General features: G+C 54.0%; 2 protein-coding genes across 3 annotated transcripts in view; both read left to right on the top strand.

Moving 5' to 3' along the window:
- Window positions 1-1,446: 1,446 nt before the first annotated feature.
- The window catches only part of LOC100347647 (keratin, type II cytoskeletal 73), a 99,481-nt gene continuing 74,493 nt past the window's right edge, over window positions 1,447-26,434 (top strand). For both annotated transcript variants that reach the window (XM_070052277.1, XM_070052276.1), the window contains exon 1: window positions 1,447-2,010. In XM_070052277.1, the coding sequence (XP_069908378.1) occupies window positions 1,462-2,010 (549 nt within the window). In that variant the 5' untranslated portion in view covers window positions 1,447-1,461. The remainder of the gene's footprint in view (window positions 2,011-26,434) is intronic.
- LOC100348136 (keratin, type II cytoskeletal 2 oral-like) lies at window positions 6,036-10,500 on the top strand. The gene is made up of 5 exons (XM_008256697.3): window positions 6,036-6,198; window positions 6,309-6,434; window positions 6,993-7,213; window positions 9,144-9,178; window positions 9,588-10,500. The coding sequence occupies exons 1-5, from the start codon at window positions 6,046-6,048 to the stop codon at window positions 10,079-10,081; spliced, it is 1,029 nt and encodes a 342-aa protein (XP_008254919.3). The 5' UTR covers window positions 6,036-6,045; the 3' UTR covers window positions 10,082-10,500.

The following is a 26,434-nucleotide window of genomic DNA, read 5'->3' as shown; positions in this document are numbered from 1 at the left end:
CTTCCTAGCTTTCTAGAGCCATTGTCTGCTTGTCTAGAGCCATCAGAGAGGGGGAGAGGGAGAGAGAGAGAGAGAGAGAGAGAGAGAGAGAGAGAGAGAGAGAGAAACTCACTGCCAGTGAGCGTGGGGTTCCAGAGATAGACCAACCACCCACTTCCTGCTGAGTGGAACAGTTGTCCTTCCTGCTCCTGCTGTACCGAGTGGATCTCATATGCAGCCCACAGCCTGGGCGTCTGCTCTCCCATGCGTGTGAGGTGGGCTGGTGTGGGGCTAGAGACGGTTGAGTGCTTAGAGGTTAGAGCAGTAACTCATTGGCCGCCAAGGGGCCTTCCCTCACCCCCCCGGCCCTGCTGGCCAGGATGGAGCGCTCAAGGTCTACACTTCCCACACTCCCTAGATCCCAAGGATTGCCTGGAGGGCTTTGCTAATGCACAGCCCCTCAAACCCTTCCCCTGAAGGTTTTCCTTCATAGGACTGGGGTCGGGGTCGGGTCTGGATATTTCTGTTCTCAGATTCTTCTCCTCAGTGCAGACTGCGTCGGGGCAGTGCTTGTCCGGTGCTGGGAGCTAACATCGAGGGTGGGGGTGGGTGAGGGGCTCTTGACCTTTCTGGAGAGTCCTGAGAAGGCAAGAGGGAAGAACGTGCTAGGGCAAGGCTGTCACAGAAGCACGGAGCGTGGCGCTGATACGGGCGGGAGGCAGGGCAGGGTAGGGCAGGGCCAGGTCGCGGGAGCCAGCAGGGGTCTGAGCACAGCACAGTCTTATCCTGAGAGGAGTGGGGTCCTCCTGCTGACTCTGCCAGCCAGCGGGAGGCTCACCCTCATTCTGCTCCTCTTGCTTCTGCATCCAGGCCAAGGGTGGTAGGTGCAGGCACTATTTCTCAGCCCAGGAGCCAGGCCCACAGAGGTGGAGGCTTTGGGCTGGCTGGGGTGCGGGCTGAGTGAGCCCGTGGAACCTCTCATCCCTGCCCCCAAGCTGGGGCCTCTCTGAGGAGTCAGGTGCAAGTGATCGGAGGACCCTGCCCCACACTGGGGGAGATAGGTCTGGTGCTGCCCCAGCCCACCTGCTGGGGGCCAATGGAGCTCGGAGGTTTGTGACCCTGGTGTCTGGAGCCTCCGGGGGTCCACCTCGGTTCCCTGAGACTCTTAGGGAAGCCATGCGGAGGGAGGGGGCAGAGCGTCGTCTTTTGTCAAGAGAGGCAAGTTTGGGTGATTAAGTTAAGAAAGCAAAAACCATTTTGGCCGAGAGGATTAGCTTTGAGGCGTGTTGGGAACCAAGAAGTAACTTAGCGCCTGCGAGGCGAACCCAACCCAGGGCGACACCCAGCTAATTGCCTGCCTCTCGTGTGCCAAGCCAGACTCCTGGAATATAAAGGCCGGTGACCTCCGGCATCCCCAGCCTCTGCCTTCACCTCACTCAGCTCCTGCTAAGGGATCGTAGCTCATCTCTGGGCTCCCCGGCCATGGCCAGTCAAGTCTGCAAGAAGACCATCAGCGGCGGGAGCCTCGGCTTCTCCGGCCGCTCCGCCGTGGTCTCTGGCAGCAGCAGCGGCGGCAGCAGCAGCAGGATGAGCTGCGTGGCCCGCTCAGTGGCAGCTGGCGGAGGGGCCTCTGGGTTCCGGGGTGGAGCAGGTGGCTTTGGCAGCCGCAGCCTGTACAACCTGGGGGGCCACAAGAGCATCTCCATGAGCGTGGCAGCTGGTGGCTCCCGGGCTGGTGGCTTTGGAGGAGGACGAAGCATCTGTGGCAGTGGCTTTGGAGGAGCAGGTGCCCTTGGGGGAGCAGGTGGCTTTGGGGGAGCAGGTGCATTTGGGGCAGCTGGTGGCATTGGTGGCCCTGGTGGATTTGGTGGCCCTGGTGGCTTCCCTGGAGGCATCCAGGAAGTGACTGTCAATCAAAGCCTGTTGCAGCCCCTCAATGTGGAGATCGACCCCCAGATTGGGCAAGTGAGGGCTCAGGAGCGGGAGCAGATCAAGACCCTCAACAACAAGTTCGCCTCCTTCATTGACAAGGTGAGGGCGGAGCACAGGGGAGCTGGGCAGGGTTTGGGCTGCCCAGCGGTTGGTGCAGGAGGACGCCGGTGGAGCCTGCCAGGCTCGGAGGCAGGGTGCCTGGCTCTTGGTCCCTGCAGGACAAGATCATGTTTCTCTTGTTCTTTGGGCTCTGTTTTTCCAGCTGTGAAATGGGGGGAAGATTCCTGGTCTTAATTTCCTTCTAGGGGTGAGACGAAGGCCCAGTGGGGTAGGGACTCAAGCACACTGGCAGCTTGTGGGAGAATGGGCACGAGGCTCTGTGCTCTGAGCCAGCTTGTGGTGGTGTGTGCGCTGGAGCTGCCTGTAGGGCCAGGTGTCGGCGGTGCCAGAGCCTTCAAAGGGGCCTGGCTGGGCGGGGAGGGACACCTGGGGCTGAGGGGCTGAGCCCAGGATTTGAAGGGAAGCCCGGGCAGCTGCAAGCAGCGTACCCCACGGAGATCTTCAAGGGGGAGAGATGTGAGGAGGGGGAGTCCTTGCTGACTTTTCCCCGCCTCCCTGAAAGTGGATCAAGCTCACAACTGAAGAACGGTAAGGGAGCGGGCACGCAGCCACGTGGTTGAGACGTCTGCGTCTCGTGCTGCAGGGTCTGGGGCTGAGTTCGGGCTCCACTCCCAACCCCAGCTTCCTGCCAAAGCACACCCTGGGAGGCAGTGGTGATGGCTCAAGTGACTGGGTTCCTGTCACCACGTGGGAGACCCGGGTCATGTTCCTGGAGCCCGGCTCGAACCCCAGTGCAGCCCTGGCCGTTGCAGGCATTTGGGGGGCCGGTGATGGTTATTCTTTGTCCCTTTCTCTGTCTTCCGAAGGATGCCAGCACACCCAGGGCAGCCCTGCGTTCGACTCTTAGCTTTGCAATTTAGCAGGGATGTCACTTTGGGTGACTCAAGCTCTTTAAGGCTCGGTTTTCCTACCTGCAAAATGGAGATCACCGCATCGCCATTCTAGGTGGTCACAGATTACATGAGATACAGTACTTGAACATGGCAGGTGCAGCATAAGCGCCCAACAAACCCCAGCTCTTCCTTTTCTGTTTTTAAAAGATTTTTATTTATTTGAAAGGCAGAGAGAGTGGGGGGGGGGGAGAGAGAGAGAGAGAGAGGTCTTCTGTCTGCTGGTTCACTCCCCAGATGGCTGAAGCCAGGAGCTCTAGCCTCTTCTGCCTTCCCAGGTGCATTATCAGGGAGCTAGATTGGAAGCAGAGCAGCTGGGACTTGAACCAGGGCTCTGATAGGAGATGCCAGCATTGCAATGGAAGCTTGACCCACTGCACCACAAGGCTGGCCCTGCTCTCCCTTTGCTGAATCCCCATCCTCCCCAAGTTACAACACCCAGAGATGGAGGTTGGAGAGTGGGGCTCCTTCTCTGCGCATCCACCTTCAGGAGGGGTGGCACCACCTGCCCCACCAGGCGTCCGACCCCTTTTCTTCCTCTTCTGGCTCAGGTGCGCTTCCTGGAGCAGCAGAACAAGGTCCTGGAGACCAAGTGGGAGCTGCTGCAGCGACAGAGCCCGGGCTCCGGCGCGGAGCCTGCCAACCTCAAGCCCCTCTTTGAATCCTACATCAGCTTCCTGCGCAAGCAGCTGGATTCTCTTGTCGGGGAGAAGGGCGGCCTGGACTCGGAGCTGAGGAGTGTGCAGGGCCTGGTGGAGGACTTCAAGAAGAAGTGAGAGCCTCCTGGGGGTGGGGAGTCGCCCCTTTTGCGGCATTCCTAGTGGGGGCGTGGTTCTCATCTGGGTGCTCTTGGGGGATTTAGTGAGTGAAGCAAGACCAAGCAGAAGGGCTCAGAGGTGGGACTGGGGCTACTCTGTCTGGGTATTTTGTGTTTGGGGGTGTGAGCAGGTCCCAGGGACCCCAGTGCTCCCCAGCCCTGGGGGCAGGGTTCCAGGCAGGCGATGCAGGGTTGCCCTTTGCAAAGCACTCTCTCGATGTGTCCCTTCCAATCTCCTTCACATCTTCAGCCTGCTCCTCCTGAGTGTTCCCAGCTGTCCATCATGGCCTCTGGTGGGAGGGATCCCCAGGTACCCCCAGGGCTCAGGACCACAGGGAAGAATGCACTTGCTCCTGGGAGGCCCCATTCCAATTCAGCTGCCTGGGCCCAGTGGGCACCCACTCGGGCCGGCTTCACGCTCGGCTTTGGGAATCCAGTGGCAATGGAGGCTCACATAGATTGGAAACCTCTTTGCTCTGAAATCATTCATTCTTCAATTTTCTTTGAAATCCAAAGTCTTGGTAGGAGAGCTTAGTCCCTCACGGGGCTGGGAATCCCACAGCCTTGCTGTGGTCCTTCCTTATTCCAAATTCCTGCCAGTAATTAAGCAAAAATAGAAACCCCTGATAAGAGCAGGTATCTTTTGGGGAGGTGTCCACAATGTGTGTGCCTTGTGCTTTGTGAAGTGGACCCGAGACTCCAGCAGTGAGGAGCTGGGCTCCTCGATGTCTCCCCTAACCCCAATTGTCAGCATCCCTGCCTGTTACTGAACTCAGAGGGAAGAGGGGAGTCAGCGCCCCAAGCTTGGAGAGGTCTCTGGGTGCAGTAGGCTCCATAATTTTCAGAGCTCAAGGCAAAAGATGACAGTGCAGGACCCTTTTAGGGATGCGTCAGGAATTTCCAGCTGGCCCCTGTAGAGCGGTAGGCTGAGTCTGAAGCCCTTCTGGGCCCAGGCTTCTTGGAGCAGCACCTGTCACACAGCCAGGCGGCTTGGCTGGTCTCTGGGTAGGAGATGCTGCACCTGCACTTGGGGGCCTCGTGCCGTTCTTTCCCTCCTGCATCGTCCTTGTCCCTACGTGTGTCCCTCTGTGTCCCAGGTACGAGGACGAGATCAACAAACGCACCACAGCAGAGAATGATTTCGTGGGGCTCAAGAAGGTGGGTGAGCGGATCGGGGCTCCCTTTGTGGAGGGGGGTGGAGAGACCCAGAGTCACATGAGTATCAATTAGATGGCTACTCTGTGCCTGGTTAATGTGGTTTGCATTTTACTAAAGCACTGGGGTTAGATTGGTTGAAACAGTGGAAAGAACAGAACTACCTAGAATATTATTATTATTATTTTTCTCATGGAAGGGAAGGGGAGAAGTCCCCATCAGAAGGAAGGCTGGGGAGGGAGGGAGGAAGAGGAGCGCTGAGGGCTGGGAAAGGGGGAGGGGAGCCAAGGGTGACTCTGCGGCTTCTGCCCGGCCCCTGCAGGATGTGGACGCGGCTTACACCAGCAAGGTGGAGCTGCAGGCCAAGGCGGACGGCCTCACTGACGAGATCAACTTCCTGAGGGCCCTCTTTGAGATGGTAAGGCCCTGGTCCCCGCCGCCTCCCGGGTTCCCTGCCTGCTTCTTCCCAAGCCTTGCTTCCTCGGTTCACTTTAGGGTGCAATCAAGCTGCAAGACCCCGAGAGCCGGGGACCAGGCTCAGAACCTGGCTCTTCCCCTTCCAGCAAATGTTGACTCAGCCTCCCCAGCCTGCGGGGACCCCGCCCACAGCCAGGCCCCTGCCATCCCTCTGGTTCCTGCTCCAGCGGCATTTCCGGCCGACATTGTGATTTTGTTTGCCGATGTCCTTTTTATTTTTTTTTAAAGATTTATTTGTTTATTTGAAAGGCAGAGTTAGAGAGAGAGAGAGAGAGAGAGAGAGAGAGAGAGAGAGGTTTTCCATCTGCTGGTTCACTCCCCAGTTGACTACAACAGCCGGAGCTGAGCTGAGCCGAAGCCAGGAGCCAGGAGCTTCTTCTGGGTCTCCCACATGGCTGCAGGGGCCTAAGGACTTGGGCCATCTTGTGCTGCTTTCCCAGGCCATCAGCAAGGAGCTGGATTGGAAGTGGAGCAGCTGGGACTTGAACCGGCTCTCATAGGGAATGCCGGCACTGCGGGTGGCAGCTTTATTTGTTATGCCACAACACTGGCACTGCAAGCTTTTTGTTGTAACTGTCTCACTCAGCCCCATCTTCTGGTAGAAGAGTCCCAGCATCCCCTGGGGTCAAAGGATGGTGAGAGTCACATCCATGTTCCCTGCAGGAGCTGTCGCAGATGCAGACCCATGTCTCCGACACGTCCGTGGTGCTGTCCATGGACAACAACCGCTCCCTGGACCTGGACAGCATCATCGCCGAGGTGCGCGCCCAGTACGAGCTAATCGCCCAGAGGAGCCGCGCCGAGGCCGAGGCCTGGTACCAGACCAAGGTGGGTGCCCTCCCCTCGCCCCTCCAACTGCAGCACTGGGACCCAACGGCCTTTCTCAGGCTGCCACACCTGCTTTGCAAAGCCCTGTAGGCTGGTTTCTCCCTTGCCAGCTCGGGGAGCTGCAGACCACGGCCGGCAGGCACGGGGACGACCTGAAGAGCACCAAGAGCGAGATCGCGGAGCTCAGCCGGGTGATCCAGAGGCTGCGGGCGGAGATCGAGAGCGTGAAGAAGCAGGTGCGTCTGCAGGAGTGGAAGCGCCGGCTGTGCTGCTCTGCCCCAAGCTCGCTCTGCCCCTTCGTGGTGTCCCGTGCTGGATGGCACCATCTGTTCTCCCGGATGCTGCTCCTCAGGGCTGGGACTCTCCGAGAGAGCCCTAGAGGAAGAGGCTGCCCAGTCTGGTTTGCTCAGCAAATCTTCCAGCTGTGGGCGCTGGTCTTTGGTGCTTAGCTCTCGGCAGGCTCCGCCCCAGCGGGGGTATTCATCACACTCTTCTCAGAGTGGTCTGGCTGCTTTGAAAGGCTTAGGCGAGGCCTTGCAACAAATGTCAGAAAAGGGCCAAACCACTACTACCTGTACCTGTCTGGGAGAGCAGGTGGCTAAATCGACCTAAATCGAAGCCTAAATCGACCACTTGCAAAACTGACCTCTGTATCTGGAGCAACCACAGGTTTCTAAGGAAGAAGAAGGGGAGGGGGGTGCTGGGTGGGATGAGGAGATGTCTCAGGGGCACCCTGAGTGTCTGTTTCCTGTTCTCCCTGCTAACTGACTTCCTACTGCCCCCAAACGCCCCAGAATGCCAGCCTGCAGACAGCCATTGCGGAAGCGGAGCAGCGCGGGGAGCTGACCCTCAAGGATGCCAACGCCAAGCTCCAAGAGCTGCAGGCCGCCCTGCAGCAGGCCAAGGAGGACCTGGCCCGGCTGCTGCGGGAGTACCAGGAGCTCATGAACGTGAAGCTGGCACTGGACGTGGAGATCGCCACCTACTGCAAGCTGCTGGAGGGCGAGGAGAGCAGGTGCGGGGCCATGGGCTGACCACCAGACAGGATTTTACAGTAGTCTTTGGCCAGGAAGCAAAGGGTCAAGATGTAAGGACTGTGCCCCCCCCCCCCCCCCCCCCCCGACAAAGGGCCAGGTGTCTTCTGAGGTTTTAACTCCTACTAGGGTTTGTCAGTCAAGAGCATTCAACCCAGTCTGATTTCTCAGGGGCGTGGCTGTTGGATTGCATATGTCTATTATCCCTACAATGAGTACTGCATTGAGAAAAGTCCCTTGGGGCTAAGACAGTTAACGCCCAGTGCTATGCTCTGGGATTCTCTGGGATGACTTTGTGGAAAGGGGGGAGAGAGTGCAGACGGCGTTAAGTGTATTGAGAGCCGTGTGGTGGGGTCAGGGTGGGCAGCTGCCTGGGGCACCCAGATGGGAGACACCCCTTCACAGACAGGAGCAGGGAAGGCAGACCGTGTGCGCAGCGCGTCTTCAAGCTCCTCACTTACCCTCTTGTGCTTGTAAGCCTGAGGGCTGCTGGGGCAGGCTGCTTGGAAGAGGACGACTGGAACGAAACCTCCAGGACTGGTGGAGGAGAAGGGAAAGGGCTGCCCGAGCGGGATGAGTGGGGAGGTGGGGCTGAGCAGTGGAGGCTGGTGGTTTGCCTGGAGCAGATAATCTCTGGGATGATGGGAAAGAGAGTGGGAGGTGGAGGTATGGAGTATGCTGGGTGGAGACCCCCAACGTTTCAGCTCCAAAGCAGCCCCCTTTTCTGGAGAGATATGGTCATCTGTCCCAGGAGCTAGACTTCTCGTAGTACAAATGGGAGAGTACAGCTCCCAGGGTTCCAAACCCTTAGCTCTTTTTTACATGAATCTTTAAAAAGATTTATTTATTTATTTGAGGGGCAGAGTTAGAGAGAGAAAAAGAGAGAGAGAGAGAGAGAGAGAGATAGAGAGAGACGTCTTCCATCCGCTGGTTCACTCCCTAAATGGCTGCAATGGCCAGAACTAGAATGATCCAAAGCCAGGAGCCAGGAGCCTATTCCAGGCCTCCCATGTAGATGCAGGAGCCCAAGGACTTGGGCCATCTTCTACTGCTTTCCCAGGCCATGGCAGAGAGCTGGATTGGAAGCGGAGCAGCCAGGACATGAACCGGCACCCATATGGGATGTGGGCACTGCAGGTGGTGCCTTTACCCGCTACACCTCAGCACCAACCCTAAATAAAAAATTTTGTTTGAAAGCCAGAGAGGGGCCGGTGCCATGGCTCACTAGGCTAATCCTCCGCCTGCGGCGCCGGCACCCCGGGTTCTAGTCCCGGTTGGGGCACCGGATTCTGTCCCGGTTGCTCCTCTTCTAGTCCAGCTCTCTGCTGTGGCCCGGGAGTGCAGTGGAGGATGGCCCAAGTGTTTGGGCCCTGCACCCGCATAGGAGACCAGGAGGAAGCACCTCGCTCCTGGCTTCGGATTGGTGCAGCATGCTGGCCATAGCAGCCATTTGGGGGGTGAACCAACGGAAAAAGGAAAACCTTTTTCTCTGTCTCTCTCTCTAACTCTGCCTGTAAAAAAAAAAAAAAAAAAAAAAAGAGAGAGAGAGAGAGAGAGACAGAGAAAGGGAGAGACCAATAGAGAGGGGTAAGGGAAGAGATATTTAATCAACTGGTTCACTCCCTAAATGCCCGCAACAACTGGGGCTGGGTCAGGCTGAAGCCAAGAGCCTGGAACTCCATCTGGGTCTCCCAAGTGGGTGGCAAAGACTCAAGTACCTGAACCATTACTGCTGCCCCACCCAGGGTGCGCATTAGCAGGGAGCTGGAATCCCAAGCAGAGCTGGGACTTGAATCCAGGTGCTCTGATGTGGAACAGGGACATCCCAGTGGAGTCTTAAACACCCTTCTTCCTTAGCTCCTTGGCTATCGACTCGTCAGAGAAATAGTCCCCTCTCCTCTTCCTTTTCAGGATGTCTGGGGAGTGTCGGGATGCAGTGAGCATTTGTAAGTAGCACAAGGGATTCCTTCTCTCTCTGGGTTGTCCAAAAGCTAGCCCGATCTCCAGGCAGGAGGGTCTGACCCAGCCAAGGAAACCAGAGGACGGCATCTAGTGTGGCCTTGGGCCATGGCTGTACACCCCACCTCGGTGCAAGCTGCCAACCTCTCGGGCCAAAGCCAGGCCCCCCTGTGGTCTTGGGGAATGCCCTGGGTGGGAGAGCCAGAACTTTCTGGGGTCACTTTTGGTTCCTGTTCTTGGGACTTACCCTTACTGTTTGCAAGCTGAAGTCTCAGAGCAGTTGAGCATCTTTCTCTAAGGCACGCAGCTGGCAGGGTGGGGTTGTCACACAGATGGGGGTGGGGGGCTCTGGCCTCCCAGGTCTTTCACTCAAATTGAGCCTCTGGTCTCCTGCAGCAGTGGTCAACAATGTCACCAGCATAAGCAGTGGCTCTGGCGGTGGCCGTGGAGGTTTCAGGGGGGTCGGTGACAGCAGCAGCGTTGGCTACAGAGGCGGCAGCAGCAGCGTCTACAGGGGCAGCAGTGGCACCAGCAGAGGTGACAGCAGCAGCAGCGTCTACAAGGGCAGCAGTGGTACCAGCAGAAGTGACAGCAGCAGCAGCAGCAGCAGCGTCTACAGGGACAGCAGTGGCACCAGCAGAGGTGACAGCAGCAGCAGCAGCAGCAGCAGCATCTACAGGGACAGCAGTGGCACCAGCAGCAGTGGCGGTGGCCGGGGCAGCAGCAGGGGCTATCCGAGTGGCCCCAGCTTTGAGAGCCAGAGTGGGATGGGCTCGGGCTCTGGCAGCTTGCAGAGGTCTGGAAGCAGTGGCTATGAGCTTGGCAGTGAAGACAGCACCCGCGTCCGCTTCTCTGAGACCTCCAGGTCAAGGCAGCAATGCTCCAAGTGATGTTCAGGGCCAAAGCCTCCACGTGCACCTGTTTCCTTCCCAGCCTGCAGCACGCACTTCTCTCTCTGCCCCGCATCGACGGATGTGACAGCCTTGCTTTCCCATCTGAGCCCCGCCCCACCCCCAGTCCTCTCCATCCCCAAGTCCCCTGCTTGGCCAGGGAGGTCCAGCTGTGGTCTGGGATGATGCTGCCCAGCTCTGGATGGCAGCACTTGAGCCCACGTCTGTTCCCACCCTGGCTGGTCTTCCTCTCTCTCCCTGGGTTTCTACAGCCTGGCATGGGCACATCTCAACACGGCCCAAGGAAGGCAATGCCATGGGTTTGGGGCCAGAGGGTAGATGTGGATGGCCATCTCTCCAGACCCTAAGTTCCCAGGGAGCCCTCTGTACACTGGGGGACCTTAGCCTGGCTTGCTTCCTGTCCCTTTAATTCCCTGAGTTGTGGTTCCTCACACTTTACTCTCAATAAATTGCATTGTATTTCAGATCCTGGTGTTTGGCTTTCCTTTATGGGGTCACAAAATAGACCAAGGCCGAAGGGTGGAGAGGAATCGGGTGTGGAGGGAATTGGCCTCCCAGGAGCTCAGTAGTGGGTATAAAGGCCACAAGTAGATCCTCCGTTATCCACCTGGCTGGGTGCTGGTGACAGGTCTATCTGACGGTTTTGATGTTGTTTTGGGGACGGGGGTGGACCTCTCAGGAAACAGTGGGACAACATCAGGGCCAGGATAAGACAGTGATAAAGCAGCTGAAAAGCTGAAACTAGGGGTTGATTTTCACATAGGGTTAGTGGCTGGGGCCCTCTTTTTCAGCTGATTCCCACAGCCAAGACTACCTTGAATTTTCCCATGGTAGCAGGCAGACAATAGGAGCTTTAAAAGTCTCAAGCCAGGCGCCGACACTGTGGTATAGTGGATAAAGCGCCACCTGCAGTGCCGGCATCCCATATGGGTGCAGGTCTCTGCTATGGCCTGGGAAAGCAGTAAAAGATGGCCCAAGTCCTTGGGCCCCTGCACCCATGAGGGAGACCTGGAAGAAGCTCCTGGCTCCTGGTTTCGGATCAGTGCAGCTCCAGCCATTGTGGCCATCTTGGGAGTGAACCAGCGGATGGAAGATCTCTCTCTCTCTCTCTCTCTCTCTCTCTCTCTCTGCCTCTCCTCTCTCTGTGTAACTCTGCCTTTCAAATAAAATGAATAAATCTTAAAAATAAGTCTTAAGCCAGGCGAGCTGATTTGAGTGACACTCTAAATACGTCCAAATATTCACAGCCCCCACAACAATGGGCTCTGGGGTCATGGGGACCAAGACTCTTACTGAGGCTACACTGTTGTGAGCACATGGAAGACATGCACAAGGCTGCCTGTGCCGGGGGGACAGGGAAGGGTTCGTGGTGGTGTTGCTCTCTGTGCCGTTGGCTCAGGAGCATGTATACCAAGGAAAGGGCTTTTCCAGGTAAATGCTTGCTGAGGTCTTGCCCCAGAGCTGTCTGACTCACAGAGGTCCCGGGAGGGTCAGCTGATGATCTTTGCAGCCCCTCAGCATTTAACTAGCGAAGAGCTGTGGGATGGTCTGGGTGAAGCCCCTGCTGGAGTGTGGGCTGCAAGTTTGCTTTCTTCTACACCTTGGCCTGGGAATCCTCCTCAGCATGACATAACTTGCGTAGCTGTCATGGTAGCCCATGTTTGTGTTTGTGCTTTGTGTGAGTTTGTCACTGTCCTGAAGAGATCTGGATGGCAGAGAAACCATCCTTAATCCATTGCTGAATTGTCTCCGTCCTCAGGCTCTGCAACTATTTTGCTTCCATCTTGCTCATTATAGACTTGGCTGTGACCTTCCAGAAGAAGATGGTCCAAGGTACCATAGAACTCATAGCTTTAGGATCATTCCATCCTGCAAGGAACAGGCATATGCTCTGATTAGCAAGAAGTGCTGCATCAATATTCCTGATAAATTGGATTGTCAATGGCTTATTCACCACATCCAGAAGAAAGTTACCAAGTTACACCAGAAAGAAGACTAGGAAGCTACTGGTGTGGACTTGAGGCCCATAAAGATGTTTAAAAACATAAGTTACTGTGGTGATACAGAAGAACGGCTTCTCTATGATGGTGAAGTGTATACAGCAGAGAGCAGATGCACTGAGAACCGAAGGGTGTCCACTGGGTTTGGTTTTTAGGAATCTGGTGAAAAATTCACTCCCGGGGGTTGTGGCATCACTCCCATGAGGCCAGGGTTATATACAGAGCCTGATTCTATGGATTTAGGAGTTGATTGGAAATGGGTATGTAGTCAAGATGAGCGTGGATTCCCCTTTCAAACATTTAGTTGAGAAGGGGATGAGGCATAGGGTGATAGAGAGGAGAGTGAGGTGATGGAGCAAAGAGCTAGACTAGATGGACAGGGGCTGTCCTGCAGCCTTGTCAGGAAGAAGGAATTGCAGGTAGGGGTGGCAGCAGGTAAAATTGGAGGTGTGGAAGGGATACCGTGGGGGAGACTTCTCCTGACAACTTCGACGTTCCTGGTGAAGTAGGGAACCAGGGCCTCTTCTGGGGTGAAGGGTAAGGTCTGAGCAGGGGCCGGAGGAGAGTGGTAGAAGTTTGGGACGTGAATGAGAAGTTGGCAGGATAAGGGAGAGGGTGGGCACCCCCCTGAGGGTGGCGCTCATAGCTGCTATACCTCAGGGGACTGGCCACGTGATAGCCCCACAAAGTACTCAGCCTCTGTGCTGGGACCTTCACCTTGAAATATGCCAACTGGAATACTGCAGTGCCCAGCCTGGGGCATCCCAGGACTGTCCTCACCTCTCTGTCTGTGTGGTGCCTTTGGGCCAGGGTAGTGGGGGAGTGTGGGCAAAGCTGTGCCTGTGCCTTCATGCCTTATGACTCAACAGCAGCCAGCTCTCTCCAGCAAGACTTCTGCTACAACATTCCACATTCTCTTCCTCCTTTCCCCATGCCCCAAGATCTCAAGGTTATGGGAAACCAACAAACGAAGCAAAGACGTGTTCAATAATTCCTACCTGTCCAGAAGTTGTTTTGAGAACTTTAAGTGCAGCTCGTTTGACAGTGGTCTTATGGCGTCATTGTTAAATGTAAATGATTTAAAATGCAATTGTTCTCATTTTGCAGGTGGGGAAAAGGAAGAACAGAGAGATCAAGGCCACACTGTGGCATAGATAGAGCCAGGGCTTGGACAAGAGTAGTAGGGCAGCAGAAATCACGCCTGGTACTTCCATGCTAAACTACCACATGTGTGTGGTTTTCTTTCTTTTTCTTTTTTCTTTTCTTTTTAAAAATGATTTATTTATTTATTTGAAAGGCAGGGTTACAGAGGCAGAGAGAGAGAGAAAGAGAGAGAGAGAGAGAGAAAGTCTTCCATCTGCTGGTTCACTCCCCAGATGACTGCAATGGCTGAAGATGCACCACTCTGAAACCAGGAGCCAGGAGCTTCTTCCAGTCCCCAGCATGGGTTTAGGGGTCCAAGGATTTGGGCCATCTTCTACTGCCCCCCCAGGCCATAGCAGAGAGCTGGATGGGAAATGGAGCAGTAGGGACCCGAACCGGTGCCCATTTGGGATGCTGGCACTGCAGGTGGCAGCTTTACTCACTTTGCCACAGCACAAGCCCCAGTTTTATTTCCTTATGATGGAGTGGAGGAGGGCAATCTTTGGTGTTTGAGGGCAAAGGCTATTGCAATCAGAGACCTCTGTCTTTAGACCCCAGAGAGTCCGGCTCTTGTCCTTGGTGCTGAAATTTGATTGGGCTGCCCAGGGACTCTGCTTTTGGGAGGTTGAGGCCACCACCACTTCCTCCCAGCTCAACTTCTCCCAGTCTCTGTCTAGCTCTCTGCTTAGTTGCATTTGGGCTCATAGCTTTCCTGTTCAAGATCAAGTAAACATTTGGTTTAAATGGACTTATACATTGATATGTTTTCTTTAGGCTTCTGTCTTGGGGAGTATTTGTCATTCATGATTATAATATTTGCTTCTTCTTTTGATGTAGATGCTTCTTCTTTTGATGTAAAAGTTAAACTTCTTTTTTAGTTTAACTTTCTTATTATTGAGATGAAACGTTAAAAGCTACTCTCTTGGTTGAGGGTAAGCTCATGTGAGCCATGTGAGAAACTGGGCAGTCCTAGAGGGAGAGAACGATTCAGAATATTTGTATTATTTATTATTCATGCTTATGATGACAAAAATAGTACCTTCCTTGCAGGGATGTTTTCAAGGGTTACCTGGGTAGTGAGTGTAAGAAAGCACTTTCTAAAATGAAAGATGCTCACGATGATATTGTTCTTTATGTGTACTAATTTTGATTAGCAACTCTATTGTGAAGCCTTTAAAGAAAGTGACTACGGGCCGGCGCCGCGGCTCACTAGGCTAATCCTCCGCCTAGCGGCGCCGGCACACTGGGTTCTAGTCCCGGTCGGGGCGCTGGATTCTGTCTCGGTTGCCCCTCTTCCAGGCCAGCCCTCTGCTGTGGCCCGGGAGTGCAGTGGAGGATGGCCGAGGTGCTTGGGCCCTGCACCCCATGGGAGACCAGGAAAAGCACCTGGCTCCTGGCTCCTGCCATCGGATCAGCGCGGTGTGCCGGCCGCAGCGCGCCGGCCGCGGCGGCCATTGGAGGGTGAACCAACGGCAAAGGAAGACCTTTCTCTCTGTCTCTCTCTCTCACTGTCCACTCTGCCTGTCAAAAAAAAAAAAAAAAGTGACTACGACATGTAATGGTTGGATGTTGCACAATACTGGACAGGCAATGTGCACACAGTCACCACCTGTTGATAGATGGACGGGTACAGTGACATAACGCTTGCTAGAGCTTGGCACAGCTCCCTAGATATGATAAGTATGTAGTAGATGAGAGACATAACCATCACTATTTCTTGGGTCAAAACTGTTCATTCATCTCTGAGGAATGAGACTCCCGAGATCAGAGGAGACTTCAGAAGCCACTGAGAAGAGCTCCCATGTTGACACTGGTATTCTCCGAGGCAGTGGCAGGCCACCTCCTGGGCTAGGAGCTCCTCACCCTACTGAGCCCCCTACCTTGTAAATTCTACACATCAGTCTGAGTTTTCTGTCTTGTGACCACAGGGGGCAACTTCCGATTCCCTTATGCGGGAGCTTCTTCCAGGGTCTGAGAGTGTATTTCCCTTTAGCAGGTTTGTATTAGGTTAGAACACCTCCATTTCCTCTCTACTTTGGGGTGGCCCTGGCCAGCCTGGGTGCTTGCTCTCCCATACACTTCCTCCTCTGAGTCCCTAGAACCCATCTTTACACACGAGGCCTGCCTAGCCTGGGAAAGGGTGGGCACAGAGCTTTTCTCTGAGCATCCCCTGACACTGTAAGATGATTTTGACAGCCCCTCCTTGCTGCTGACTAGCATAATTTTTCACGAGCCATAGTGAAACTAACTCTCCCCCCGTCAAGCCGTACGTATGGCTCTGTTGTTGGAGTACATGTGTAGGGTTTTCCCATTCATCTCTGTTAAATTATTCTTGTTAGCTTTGGCTCAAGCTCCAAGCTATCAAGGTATGCTTGGAATCTGATCTCTCCTTCTGGCTTACTTGTTACTAGGTTCTGACCAGTTACCCAACTGACCTCCATGGAAAGCTGCCCTTGTTTGAGTGCCCTGGGAGGAGGAACTGCATTTAAAGCAAAAGCAGCTTATTTATCATGAGGAGGGAAGCTGGCATGATTTATTGCAGGGGAGGTAGCCATTTAAAACCATTGTCAGCGTGGAAAGTGTCAGGCAAACACGAAACTAGAGAGAATGGAGTGAGCTACACCTCTGCAAGCATCTCCTTGGTCAACAACCCACGCCAAGGTCTGTCTCCCCTCTACTCTGCCCACCTTCCTGGTTATGTTGGAGCAAATCCCAAGTTTCACGTCCTTCATTCATGGGAGTTTTTGCAAGTTTTATAGAGGTGAAGGGCTCTTTAAGTAGTATAATGATGGCATTGTCTGCGGCAACAGGATAAACATTAAATCTTTAATTAATCACAAACTAAGTCGAGTTTCACATTTCCCCTGGTGTCTCTTGGATGTTTCATTCAAATTGTTTATTTTTGAGGCCAGCACCGTGGCATAGTGAGTGCAGTACTGGCATCCCATGTGGGTACTTGTTTGAGTCCCGGCTGCTCCACTTTTGATCCAGCTAATGTGCCTGGTAAAGCAGCAGAGGATGGCCCAAGTGCTTGGGTCCCAGCATCCACCTGGAAGACTTGGATGAAGTTTCTGGCTTCTGGCTTCGGTCTGGCCCAGCCCTGGCCATTGTGGCTGTTTTGGAAGTGAACCAGCAGATGGAAGACTTTTCTCTCTCCCTCTATGTAACTTTCAATTAAATAAATAAATCTTTTTAAAAAGTTGCTTGTTTGCATCAGGGTTTATAGAATGTCCACACATTGCAGTTGGTTGATATATATAGATGCCCACCCTTCTTCTTCTTCTTCTTCTTCTTCTTCTTCTTCTTCTTCTTCTTCTTCTTCTTCTTCTTCTTCTTCTTCTTCTTCTTCTTCTTCTTCTTCTTCTTCTTCTTCTTCTTCTTCTTTAAGATTTTATTGGGGCCAGCGCCATGGCTCACTTGGTTAATCCTCCGCCTGCAGCACCAGCATCCCATATGGGCGCTGAGTTCTAGTCCCAGTTGCTCCTCTTCCAGGCCAGCTCTCTGCTATGGCCCGGGAGTGCAGTGGAGGATGGCCCAAGTGCTTGGGCCCTGCACCCCATGGGAGACCAGGAGGAAGCACCTGGCTCTTGGCTTCAGATCGTCGCAGCATGCTGGCTATAGTGGCCATTTGGGGAGTGAACCAATGGAAGGAAGACCTTTCTCTCTGTCTCTCTTGCTCACTGTCTAACTCTGCCTGTCTAATAAAAAAAAGTTCTTACTTATTTACTTGAGAAGCAGAGTCACAGACAGAGAGAGGGAGAGAGAGAGAGAGAAAGAAAGAAAGAGTGAGCTTCTATCCACTGGTTCACTCCCCAAATGGCCACAATTGTGGAGCTAAGCTGATCCGAAGCCAGGAGCCATCCTTTACTGCTTTTCCAGGCCATTAGCAAGAAGCTGGATCAGAAGTGGAGCAGCTGGGACTCGAACTGGCGCGTCCATACAGGATGCGGGTGCTGCAAGTGGAGGCTTAGCCTATTGCACCACAGCACTGGCCCCCACCGTTCTTCTTTATTCCTTGTAATATATTCATTGAAGAAAGTTGGTCATTTGTCTCATAGAGTTAGTACGCTACAAAGTTAGTGTCCCTTCCTCCTTGCCATGTGATAGTTTTTTTAAAAGATTTATTTTCATTTATTTGAATGGCAGAGAGAGAGAGGTCTTCCATCTGCTGGTTCACTCCCCAGATGGCCACAACAGCTGGAGCTGCTCCAATTTGAAGCCAGGAGCCAGGAGCTTCTTCTGGGTCTCCCATTCAGGTGCAGGGCCTCAAGCACTTGCGTCATCCTCTACTGCTTTCCCAGGCCATAGCAGAGAGCTGGATCAGAAGTGGAGCAGCCAGGGGCTCGAACTAGTGCTTATATGGGATACTGGCACTGCAGGTGGTGGCTTTACCTGCTATGCCACAGTGCCAGCCTTCCATTGTACTTTCATCTGCTGTCCATGGCCCTGGCCCCGACGTGTAGGGAGGGGTTATTCAGAGACCTTACACCTCCCTTAAGAAAATGGTAGGGTCCTTCAGATCACAGGCCATGCCTATCCATTGTCATGTTCTGCAGAGAAGCCTGGTGCCTGACACAAGCAGAGGCTTGGCTCACGATTACCAAGTGAGTGAAGGAGGCTTTGCAGAGATGCCGGAATGGATGCTAGCCAAAGTCAGATTTGTCGGAGCGAATGAAGTTGTGGGACAATGAGGGCTGAGTACCTCCGCCTGCGTTCCTTGAGCAGGGTGTGGGCACCTCACACCTGACCCTCGCTCCCTGCTCTGTTCTTCATGCTTCTTGCCTCTTGGCTAAGTCGGGATGGCATCTGGCATGTGCTTTCTGACCGCAGCTGAGTCTTCAAAGCCCACTGCTCCTGTCATTTCCACTTGGGGTCATGGGAAGTGTGTGTGCAAGCTTTCTGTCCGTGAGTCACAGGAGGGTGTGTGTTTGTCCACCTGTCTGTCAGGTTAGATAAGAGAAAGGGTTTTTGAAAAGCTAAAGCACTCCATGAATGTCAGAGACTGTCAAGGGTTGGTGTGTGTGAGCATGCCCGTGAGGATATGGTTTTCCTGCGTGGCACAAGACTGGCTGGGTTCTGGGGGGCTGAGGAGTACCTCCTTGGAGCCCGAGGCTTCAGTAGGTCCAACGTGAACCCCTGTTAAATCTGCATTGTGGTACAGGGGGTTAAGTGGCCGCCTGTGATGCCAGCATCCCATTTGAGTGCTGGTTTGAGTCCTGGTGACTGTCGGCTAATAGGGCATACTTAGAGTAATATTTTTGATTTGGATTTATTTTCATTTTTCTTTGAGAGACACACAGAGAGATCTTCCATCTGCAGGTTCACCCCACCCCTCACCCCACATGCCTGCAATAGCCAGGACTATTCCAAGCTGAAGCCAGGAGCCCTGAACTCAATCTGGGTCTCCCATGTGGTTGGCCAGAACCCAACTACTCAAGCCCTCATCTGCTGCCTCCCAGTACGCATTGGTAGGAAGCTGGATCAGAAATGGAGGAGCTGGGACTCGAACCAGGCACTCAGATATGGGATAAAAAGGATCCCAAAAGGTGACTTAACCTGTGCCATATGGCCACCCCAGGAAGGTGTGTGAATACATGGGAGTATACATTAAAATCATGATGAAGCATAATAACACATACACTAGTGCCATCACTGTTTATTAACATTTCTAGTTCTAGATGCTGTGCATAATTTTATGTGCTATACTTTTTTTAAAGATTTATTTATTTGAAAGTCAGAGTTACACAGAGAGAGAAGGAGAGGCAGAGAGAGAGAGAGAGAGAGAGAGAGGTCTTCCATTTGCTGGTTCACTCTCCAATTGGCTGTAACTTCCAGAGCTGTGCTGATCTGAAGCCAGGAGCTGGTAGCTTCTTCCAGGTCTCCCATGCGGGTGCAGGGACCCAAGGGCTTGGGCCATCTTCTACTGCTTTCCCAGGCCATAGCAGAGAGCTGGATCGGAAGAGGAGCAGCTGGAACTCGAACTGGCGTCCACGTGGGATGCCGGCACTACAGGCAGCGGCTTTACCTGCTACGCCACAGTGCCAGCCCCGTGTTATACTTTCATACAGCTGGCAGTGCAGTAGGTTTGTTTACACCAGTGTTGCCACAGACAGGTGAGTAACGCATTGCACTATGACATAACCATGGTCATGATTTCAGAGTTGACAGGAATGTTTCAGTCCCATTATAATCTTTTTTTTTTTAAGAAGATTATTTATTTAAATGGCAGAGTTACAGAGAGGGAGAGATAGAGAGGTCTTCCATTTGCTGGTTTACTCCATAAATGGCTGCAATGGCCAGGGCTGTGCCAAACCAAAGCCAGGAACCAGGAGCTTCCTCCAGGTCTCCTACTTGGATCTCAGGGATCCGAGCACCTGGGCCATCTTCCGCTGCCTTCCCAGGTGCATTAGCAGGGAGCTGGATGGGAAGTGGAACAGCTGGGTCTCGAACTGGCACCCGTATGGTCCACCCAGCTATGCCACAGTGCTGGCCCCCTCCCCGTTATAATCTTAGGGGACCACCTTTAAAAGACACATGGTTACAAGGGGGCATGGGTAGAACACAGGTTTGGTGGTGGGCTGGCGGGGCCTCCGGCAGGTGCAGAGGCCACCGTGCACAAGTACCTACCTTTGGAAGCACTGTCCTCACATCACTGGCTGACAGAGCACACGCCTTATGGTGATTAGGAAACTCTGAGCTAAGAAAGCACAGAGCTCTGAGAGAGCCAAGTGCCTATCAGCTTAGAGAAAAACTCAACAGCACACAAGTGCAGCTTCGGCAGAGAAGGTTTCAGCTCTAGGGTGCGAGGCTTGCCTGGAGTAGTCCCTATGGAGAGATGGCAGCCGGGCTGTGCACTGCGGCTGCCCCTCCTCGAAAACAGACTGACTGGGCTGGGCTTCCCTTTCCTCCTTCCCTCCACCAGCCCTGCTTATCTCTTATCTTTTCAATGATGGCCACCGCACAGGTGTGATGTGGTCGCTCCGTGTGGGCTTCATTTGCATTTCTCTGATGATTCGTGATGTTGAGCACAGAGATTAGCACAGTGCAGCAGCCGTTCTGGAGAACAGTGTGGGAGGTTCCTGAGAAAGTTTAGGAACAGAACTACCGTGTAGGATCCAGCCATCTCTCTGCTGGCTACAAATCCAGAGGAAACTGAGCCGGCGTCTTGAAGAACAAGCTGTTCTATGTTCATTGTAGCGCTACTCACACTAACCAAGAAATAGAATCAACCCAGGTGACAACACGGACGAACCTAGAGAGTGTCATGCTGGGTGACAGACGCAGAAGGACAGAGACTGCCTGTTCCCATTTCTGTGTGGTGTCTCAGGGAGTCAAAAAGCACAGAAACAGACAGGGTTTGTTGCCAGGGGCTGGGGAGTGGAGGAATAGGGGAGGTGTTGGTCTAAGGACACGGTTTGGTTATGAGAACACGTTTCCTAAATAAAGAAGCTAGCCCACGGGGGCCAGCGCTGTGGCATAGAGGGTAAAGCCACTGCCTGCAGTGCCGGCATCCCATATAGGAGCTGGTTCGAGTCCTGGCTGTTCCTCTTCCAATCCAGCTCTCTGCTGTGGCCTGGGAAAGCAGTAGAAGATGGCCTGAGTCCTTGGCCCCTGCACCCATGTGGGAGATCTGGAGGGAGCTCCTGGCTCTTGGCTTCAGATTGATGTAGCTCTGGCCATTGCAGCCAATTGGGGAGTGAACTAGAGGATGGAAGACCTCTCTCTCACTCTCTCTGTCTTTCAAATAAATAAAATAAATCTTTAAAAACAAAAGAATCTGCAAATTCTTTTAGCAGAGGGAAGAATGGCGAGTGGTTCATTTCTTACGCTTCATTGCACTCCGGCCTCTCGTACCATGGGCAAGGTGAGGCATGAACTGGGAACTCACCATGAGTCTCGTATTTCCTCTGTGGACTTAGGGTTCTAGTGCCCTCCCCACCACTACGTGGCCTGATAACCTTGGATCTGCCTGACAGATCCAACATGCAGAGCCTCCTCCCTCTGCCCGGAACTCCCTGTTTCTCTTGGAACTCAGTCCAAGTCTAACCTGCAGCCTTATTTTCCTTTGCGTCCGTGCCTGCCAGGCTGCTGTCTCTGCCCCAGGGATGGGTGAGAGCTGCCGGCTTTGCAGAGAGCTGTACACACAGTCACGGCTTCCAGACCGCTGGCTGGAGGCGCCCCCACAGGTCTGGAACAATATTATCTCTGGACCTTTGCCCTGGGAACCGGCGGAACTGCTCAGAGATCTTGTGTGGGTTTCCAGATGGCATCCAAGTTCAAGAGAACCTGCTAGGAGGGATGGGAGGAAAGGAAGTGGCCTGACCCTCAGTTCCCAGGCAGGGGCTGGATTTCATTCTCGTCAAAGGGAAGGCAAAAATGGATCGTGTCTGGTCTGGGGCCTGAGGAGCAGCTTGAGAAGAGGTGTCACCCCCTCTGGGACCCCTATGCCTTGCAGAGGGGTTTTTGTCCCAAACACCCACTCCGACTTGGAAATCCACAGGAGGACTTGTCAGGACTGGCCCTGAGTGGGACTGATGCCCCCTCCTCCCCTCTCTGCAGGGCCTGCTGGAGGTGGGAGGGGTGGCTGCTCTTTGATGTCCATCACTGCCTCCTTTCCGCTGCTGGCAGGTGCAAAAAGAGGAGGGTGAAGGCCCCCCTACCCACCCCAGCATGGGGGCTCCCCTCCCACCTGGGCGGGCGCTGGAGAGTGACATGCCCTTTCTGTGTGCCCACACACCTGCCACACCTCTGGGATCTCTGCCTCAGGAGAGGTGGGGAGTAGATCTGTGGGGGCTGCCTCTGCTGGTCACACCAGCAGCCACTCTTGGGCTCTGCCTCCAGTTGCTGTCCCGGACAGTGATCTGGGCAGCTGATAGTGGCTCTGGGCCTCGCCTTCTTGGCAGCTCTGGGTTTCAGTACCTGGGAGACAGGCTGGGCAAGCTGGAGCCTCTGAGCAACTTTCCCCTTTCTGTCTCGGGACTTGCTGCTGGCAGGTGTGGGAGGTGGGGAGAAGAGGAAGGAGAGGCCCCATTTCCTCTGCCGTGCAGTGGGTTCCAGGTTAAGTATCTCCTTAGGGACAAGCAAAATCTCTTCCATGTCACTTTCAGTCATTTTTTTCCCTCTGGTTTCCGGCCGGCAGTCCCACTGCCTGCTGGGTGTCCCCTCTGCAGGCAGTGACAGCTGCCCTCAAGGCCACCCCAGCCCACAGGGAATGCTGGCGTCTGGTCATAGCCAGGGGTCAACGGGCCCTCCAGGGGCAGGCGTTTGGTGCAGAGGTTAAGCTACTGCTTGGCTGTACTCATCCCAAATCAGAGGGCGTGGGTTTGAGTCCCAGCTCCGCTCCTGATTCCAGCTTCCTGCTAATGCACACCCTGGCAGGCAGCTGGGGATGGCTCGAGGAGTCACATTCCCGCCACCCATGCGAGATGTCTGGATTGAGTTCTTGGCTCCTGGCTTTGGCCTGGCCCAGACCTGGCTACTATTGGCATTCAGGGAATAAACCAATGGATGTGTTCTCTCTGCTTCTGCCTCTCAAATAAAATGAATTCTACAAAAGGAGACGTCCAAACTGTGCTGTCTAGGGGTTTCCTCTTCTACTGTATGTTAGTACTTTCCCATATTTAGAGAGAGGGTAAATATGTGTGGATGCTGGACAAGTCCCACTGCAAGACCATGCTGCTGAGGCCCCATGGTGGAGCAGCGGCTTAAACCGCCGTGATGCCGGCATCCTGTATCAGAGCACTGGTGAGCCCTTGCTGCTCCACTTCCAATCTGGCTCCCTGCTAGTACGCCTGGGAAGGCGGTGGAAGACGGCCCAAGTGCTTGGGTTCCTGTACCCATGTGGGATACTGGAATGGAATTCTGAGTTCCAGACTGTCGCTCCCCCTCTTCGTGGAGGAACGACACAGGACCCTGCGCTGTTCTTTTGTCTGCTCGGCCCTCCCTGGGTTTGCTGCTGGTTCTTCCCGGCTTGGCTACTATCCCTTCCACCTCCGTGGAAGGGCAGTTCCCCCTGGCCACATTCCCCACTTCCGCAGGGGAGCGGCACACCGCCGGCCGGCTCTCTCGGGGGCTGCACAGGTGTTCCTTCAGCTAGATGTTCCCCTTAGATGTTCCTGGTGCATGCCGTCTCTCTCCTCCTTTATAGTCCTTCTCTGCCAATCCCAACTCGGCTGCCCACACGCCGAGTACGCTGCTCTCCTCCAATCAGGAGCAAGTCCTACAGTTTATTGGTTGAACTGGAGGCAGCTGTGCAGAAGCTGTTTACTTCTCTCCCAGCGCCATATTGTGGGAGAGCAGATGCATAGAATAAGTCTTAATTCCAGTAACTCAGTCTAGTCCGGATTGCTCCCCACACAGACTCTTTGGCTTTGGAATAAAATACCGCACTGCCAGCCCCTGTGACTCAGCCAAGCTGGAGGCCACTTATTTTCCAGTTCCTCCTTTAGGGAGGATGGCCTCTTCCTGGTGACATCCACCCTGGTTGCTCCCTGTGTCCTTTAGGCCTTGGAACAAGCAGTGCCTGTGGCCGTCCCCGGTCCCAGCCCCCTATCCCTACTGGCCCGCCCGCATGCATCCTTCAAGGGCAACGTGGCCTTGGCCTTGCCTAGGTGATGTCTTCTCCGGATGCTTCTCTTTGCAGAGACCCTGGAAACGCTCTTACACAAAGCAGCGCCAACAATACCAGCCATCATTTATTTGATTTGTTTGCTATCTTTAAGTGCAGTGCCGTGGGACTCAAGCACTCCGCACGGAGGGGTCCAAGAAGAGCTCGGTAATTCATTCAGTCATAAAAGCAGTAAGGGATGGAGCTCTCGGATTTCTGAATGTCTGTGCGTCAGTCCTTGGTGCTGTCCAGGTGGGCAGGTCTTCGTTATGGGTCTACTCTGCCCACCATTTTGATAGGCACTTGGTGGGGGAAGTGGGGGCTCCTCGCCCAGCAGCTAGGAGCCTGTGCTTGCTTAGCTGTTCAGAGGCAGAGGCGAGGAGGCCAATCGGGCACCTTATCCTTGGCCAGGGTTTCAGGGGTGAGGGCTGCCACAGGTGAGAGGGAGAGGTGGGCGGCCTGAGGCCAGGAAAGGACCCCTCACCCCTACTCCCCAACATCTGACTCCACGGAGCAGACCTTATTGTTTCACAGCTAATCACGGTCGCCCCAAGGAAGCTGGTCGATTTCTGAGACCAGAAAACCAAACTCAGGGCGTTGAGTGTTGAAGCCGCAGGGCTGGGCAGGCAGGATTCTGAGCCAAGCAGGAAGATCTTTGCACCACGCCACTGCTGTTTCCTGTCTGGTATTCCCTGTCCCGTCTCTGTCACAGGGGGGCCTATTTTTCTCATGGGGTCCCTGCCTTGTCTCCAGCTTTGTTCACCTCTGCCTGACTGAGAATCCTTGGCTTCAGGCAACTTTCTCGTGCTAACCATTGCTTTCCCAGCGCCCCAGACCTTCCCCTCCTCTGCCTCTGCTGGCTTTCTCCTTGTCGTTCTGTGCCTGGTGGCAGGCGCAGAGAGGGGAGGGTGGGCAGGCTCTGGCTTTCGTTTCCTTCAAGCATCCCACCACCCCAAGGGTGTTAGGGTTTGGAGTAGGGCCGCATAGATGGAAGGCGCCCTGGGCGGGTGTTTGCTCAAGGCTGCCCAGGGAGCATCCCAGTGTGCAGTGGGACAGTGGTGGTCCCAGTGGGACCTGTGAGCAGCTGCATTGGTGCTGGTTTAGTGTACATCTGTGCCCTGTGGTTTTGTACACATCTCACTGAGGGACTGAACCCCAGGCATGATTACAGCGCCAGCCAGCAATGGGGCTGGGAGCTGACACTGGCTCTGGGCTCTGCACGATTCAGGCTCGACCTCTGTTCCACCCAGCATCTCCTGGAGATGACCCACAGGACCAGAGACCAGTGCAGAGAACAGGGACAGGTGCTAGGAGGGCACGCGAGCTCCCGCCCCCCTCAGCCCCTCCAAGCCCTGGTACACCCTCCGCCCGCCGCTTCTCCCCGATACCTTGCTTGTTAGTCCCGACCACTGGCCTTGCTCACCTCTACTGGGACTTCAGCCTCAACTTTTGGGAAAACTGAAGTTCATGGCATGATCACAAAGAAAAGGCAAGTTTCAAATATCAGGGGAAAACTTCCCACATCCCTCAATTCTCCCCTTCCTTCCTTCCTTCCTTCCTTCCTTCCTTCCTTCCTTCCTTCCTTCCTTCCTTCCTTCCTTCCTAAGATATTTTTGTTTATTTGAAAGTCAGAGTTACAGAGAGAGGAGGAAAGACAGAGAGAGACAGAGACAGAGACGGAGATGGAGAGAGAGTGCTTCCACCCACTGGTTCACTCCCCAGGTGGCTGCAATGGCTGAGGCTAGGTCAGGTGGAACCCATGGACCCAGAGCTCCATCTGGGTTCCCTATGTGAGTGGCAGGGGCCCAGGCACCTGCTGCCTTCCCAGGCACATCAGCAGGGAGTTGGATCAGAAGCAGAGAGGACTTGAACCAGCGCTCCTATATGGGATGTTGGAGTTGCAGGCAGAGGCTTAACCTAATGCCCCACAATGCCAGATCTCTGTGTTACTTTTGAAGCTTGCCTAACTGCATTCTTAATTTTTATGCATGCATAGCACTGACCTCATTGCGTCTTTTTTTTTTTTTTTTTTTTTTGACAGATAGAGTTAGACAGTGAGAGAGAGAGACAGAGAGAAAGGTCTTCCTTCCGTTGGTTCACCCCGCAAAAGGCCACTACGGTCAGAGCTACGCCGATCCGAAGCCAAGAGCCAGGTTCTTCCTCCTGGTCTCCCATGTGGGTGCAGGGACCCAAGCACTTGGGCTGTCTTCTACTGCTTTCTCAGGCCATAGCAGAGAACTGGATCTGAAGAGGATCAGCCGGACTCGAACTAGCGCCCATGTGGGATGTCGGTGCTGCAGACCTGGGCTTTAACTTGCTGTGCCACAGCACCAGCCCCAAGAATGATACATCTTTTGTGAGCCATTAGGCATAACTATAATTTATGAGATGTAAGACTTCCATTTAATACATTAAAAGAAAATAAGTCCTTGAGAACCAGTTTTATCATTAATTAAGGAAGCACCTAAGAAAACAAGCAATGGAGTTGGTTACAGAATGGTTTTAATCAGTTAATTTCTATATTTCAGCTAGTTTGTTTAGATGTGAATTTTTTTATTTGACAGATAGAGTTAGACAGTGAGA

The sequence above is a fragment of the Oryctolagus cuniculus genome, chromosome 11 (genome assembly GCF_964237555.1).
Source record: "Oryctolagus cuniculus chromosome 11, mOryCun1.1, whole genome shotgun sequence".
In the NCBI taxonomy this organism is placed as follows: domain Eukaryota; kingdom Metazoa; phylum Chordata; class Mammalia; order Lagomorpha; family Leporidae; genus Oryctolagus; species Oryctolagus cuniculus.
The sequence above is the reverse complement of the archived record's forward strand: the minus strand, read 5'-3'. Positions and strand labels throughout refer to the sequence as shown.

Bases quoted from the DNA above. Each gene is read 5' to 3' on its own strand.
- LOC100348136 (XM_008256697.3), top strand. From the start codon at position 6,046: ATGCAGACCCATGTCTCCGACACGTCCGTGGTGCTGTCCATGGACAAC. The intron at 7,214-9,143 runs GTGCGGGGCCAT...CTTCCTTTTCAG, and splicing joins CTGGAGGGCGAGGAGAGCAG to GATGTCTGGGGAGTGTCGGG. The intron at 9,179-9,587 runs GTAAGTAGCACA...GGTCTCCTGCAG, and splicing joins TCGGGATGCAGTGAGCATTT to CAGTGGTCAACAATGTCACC.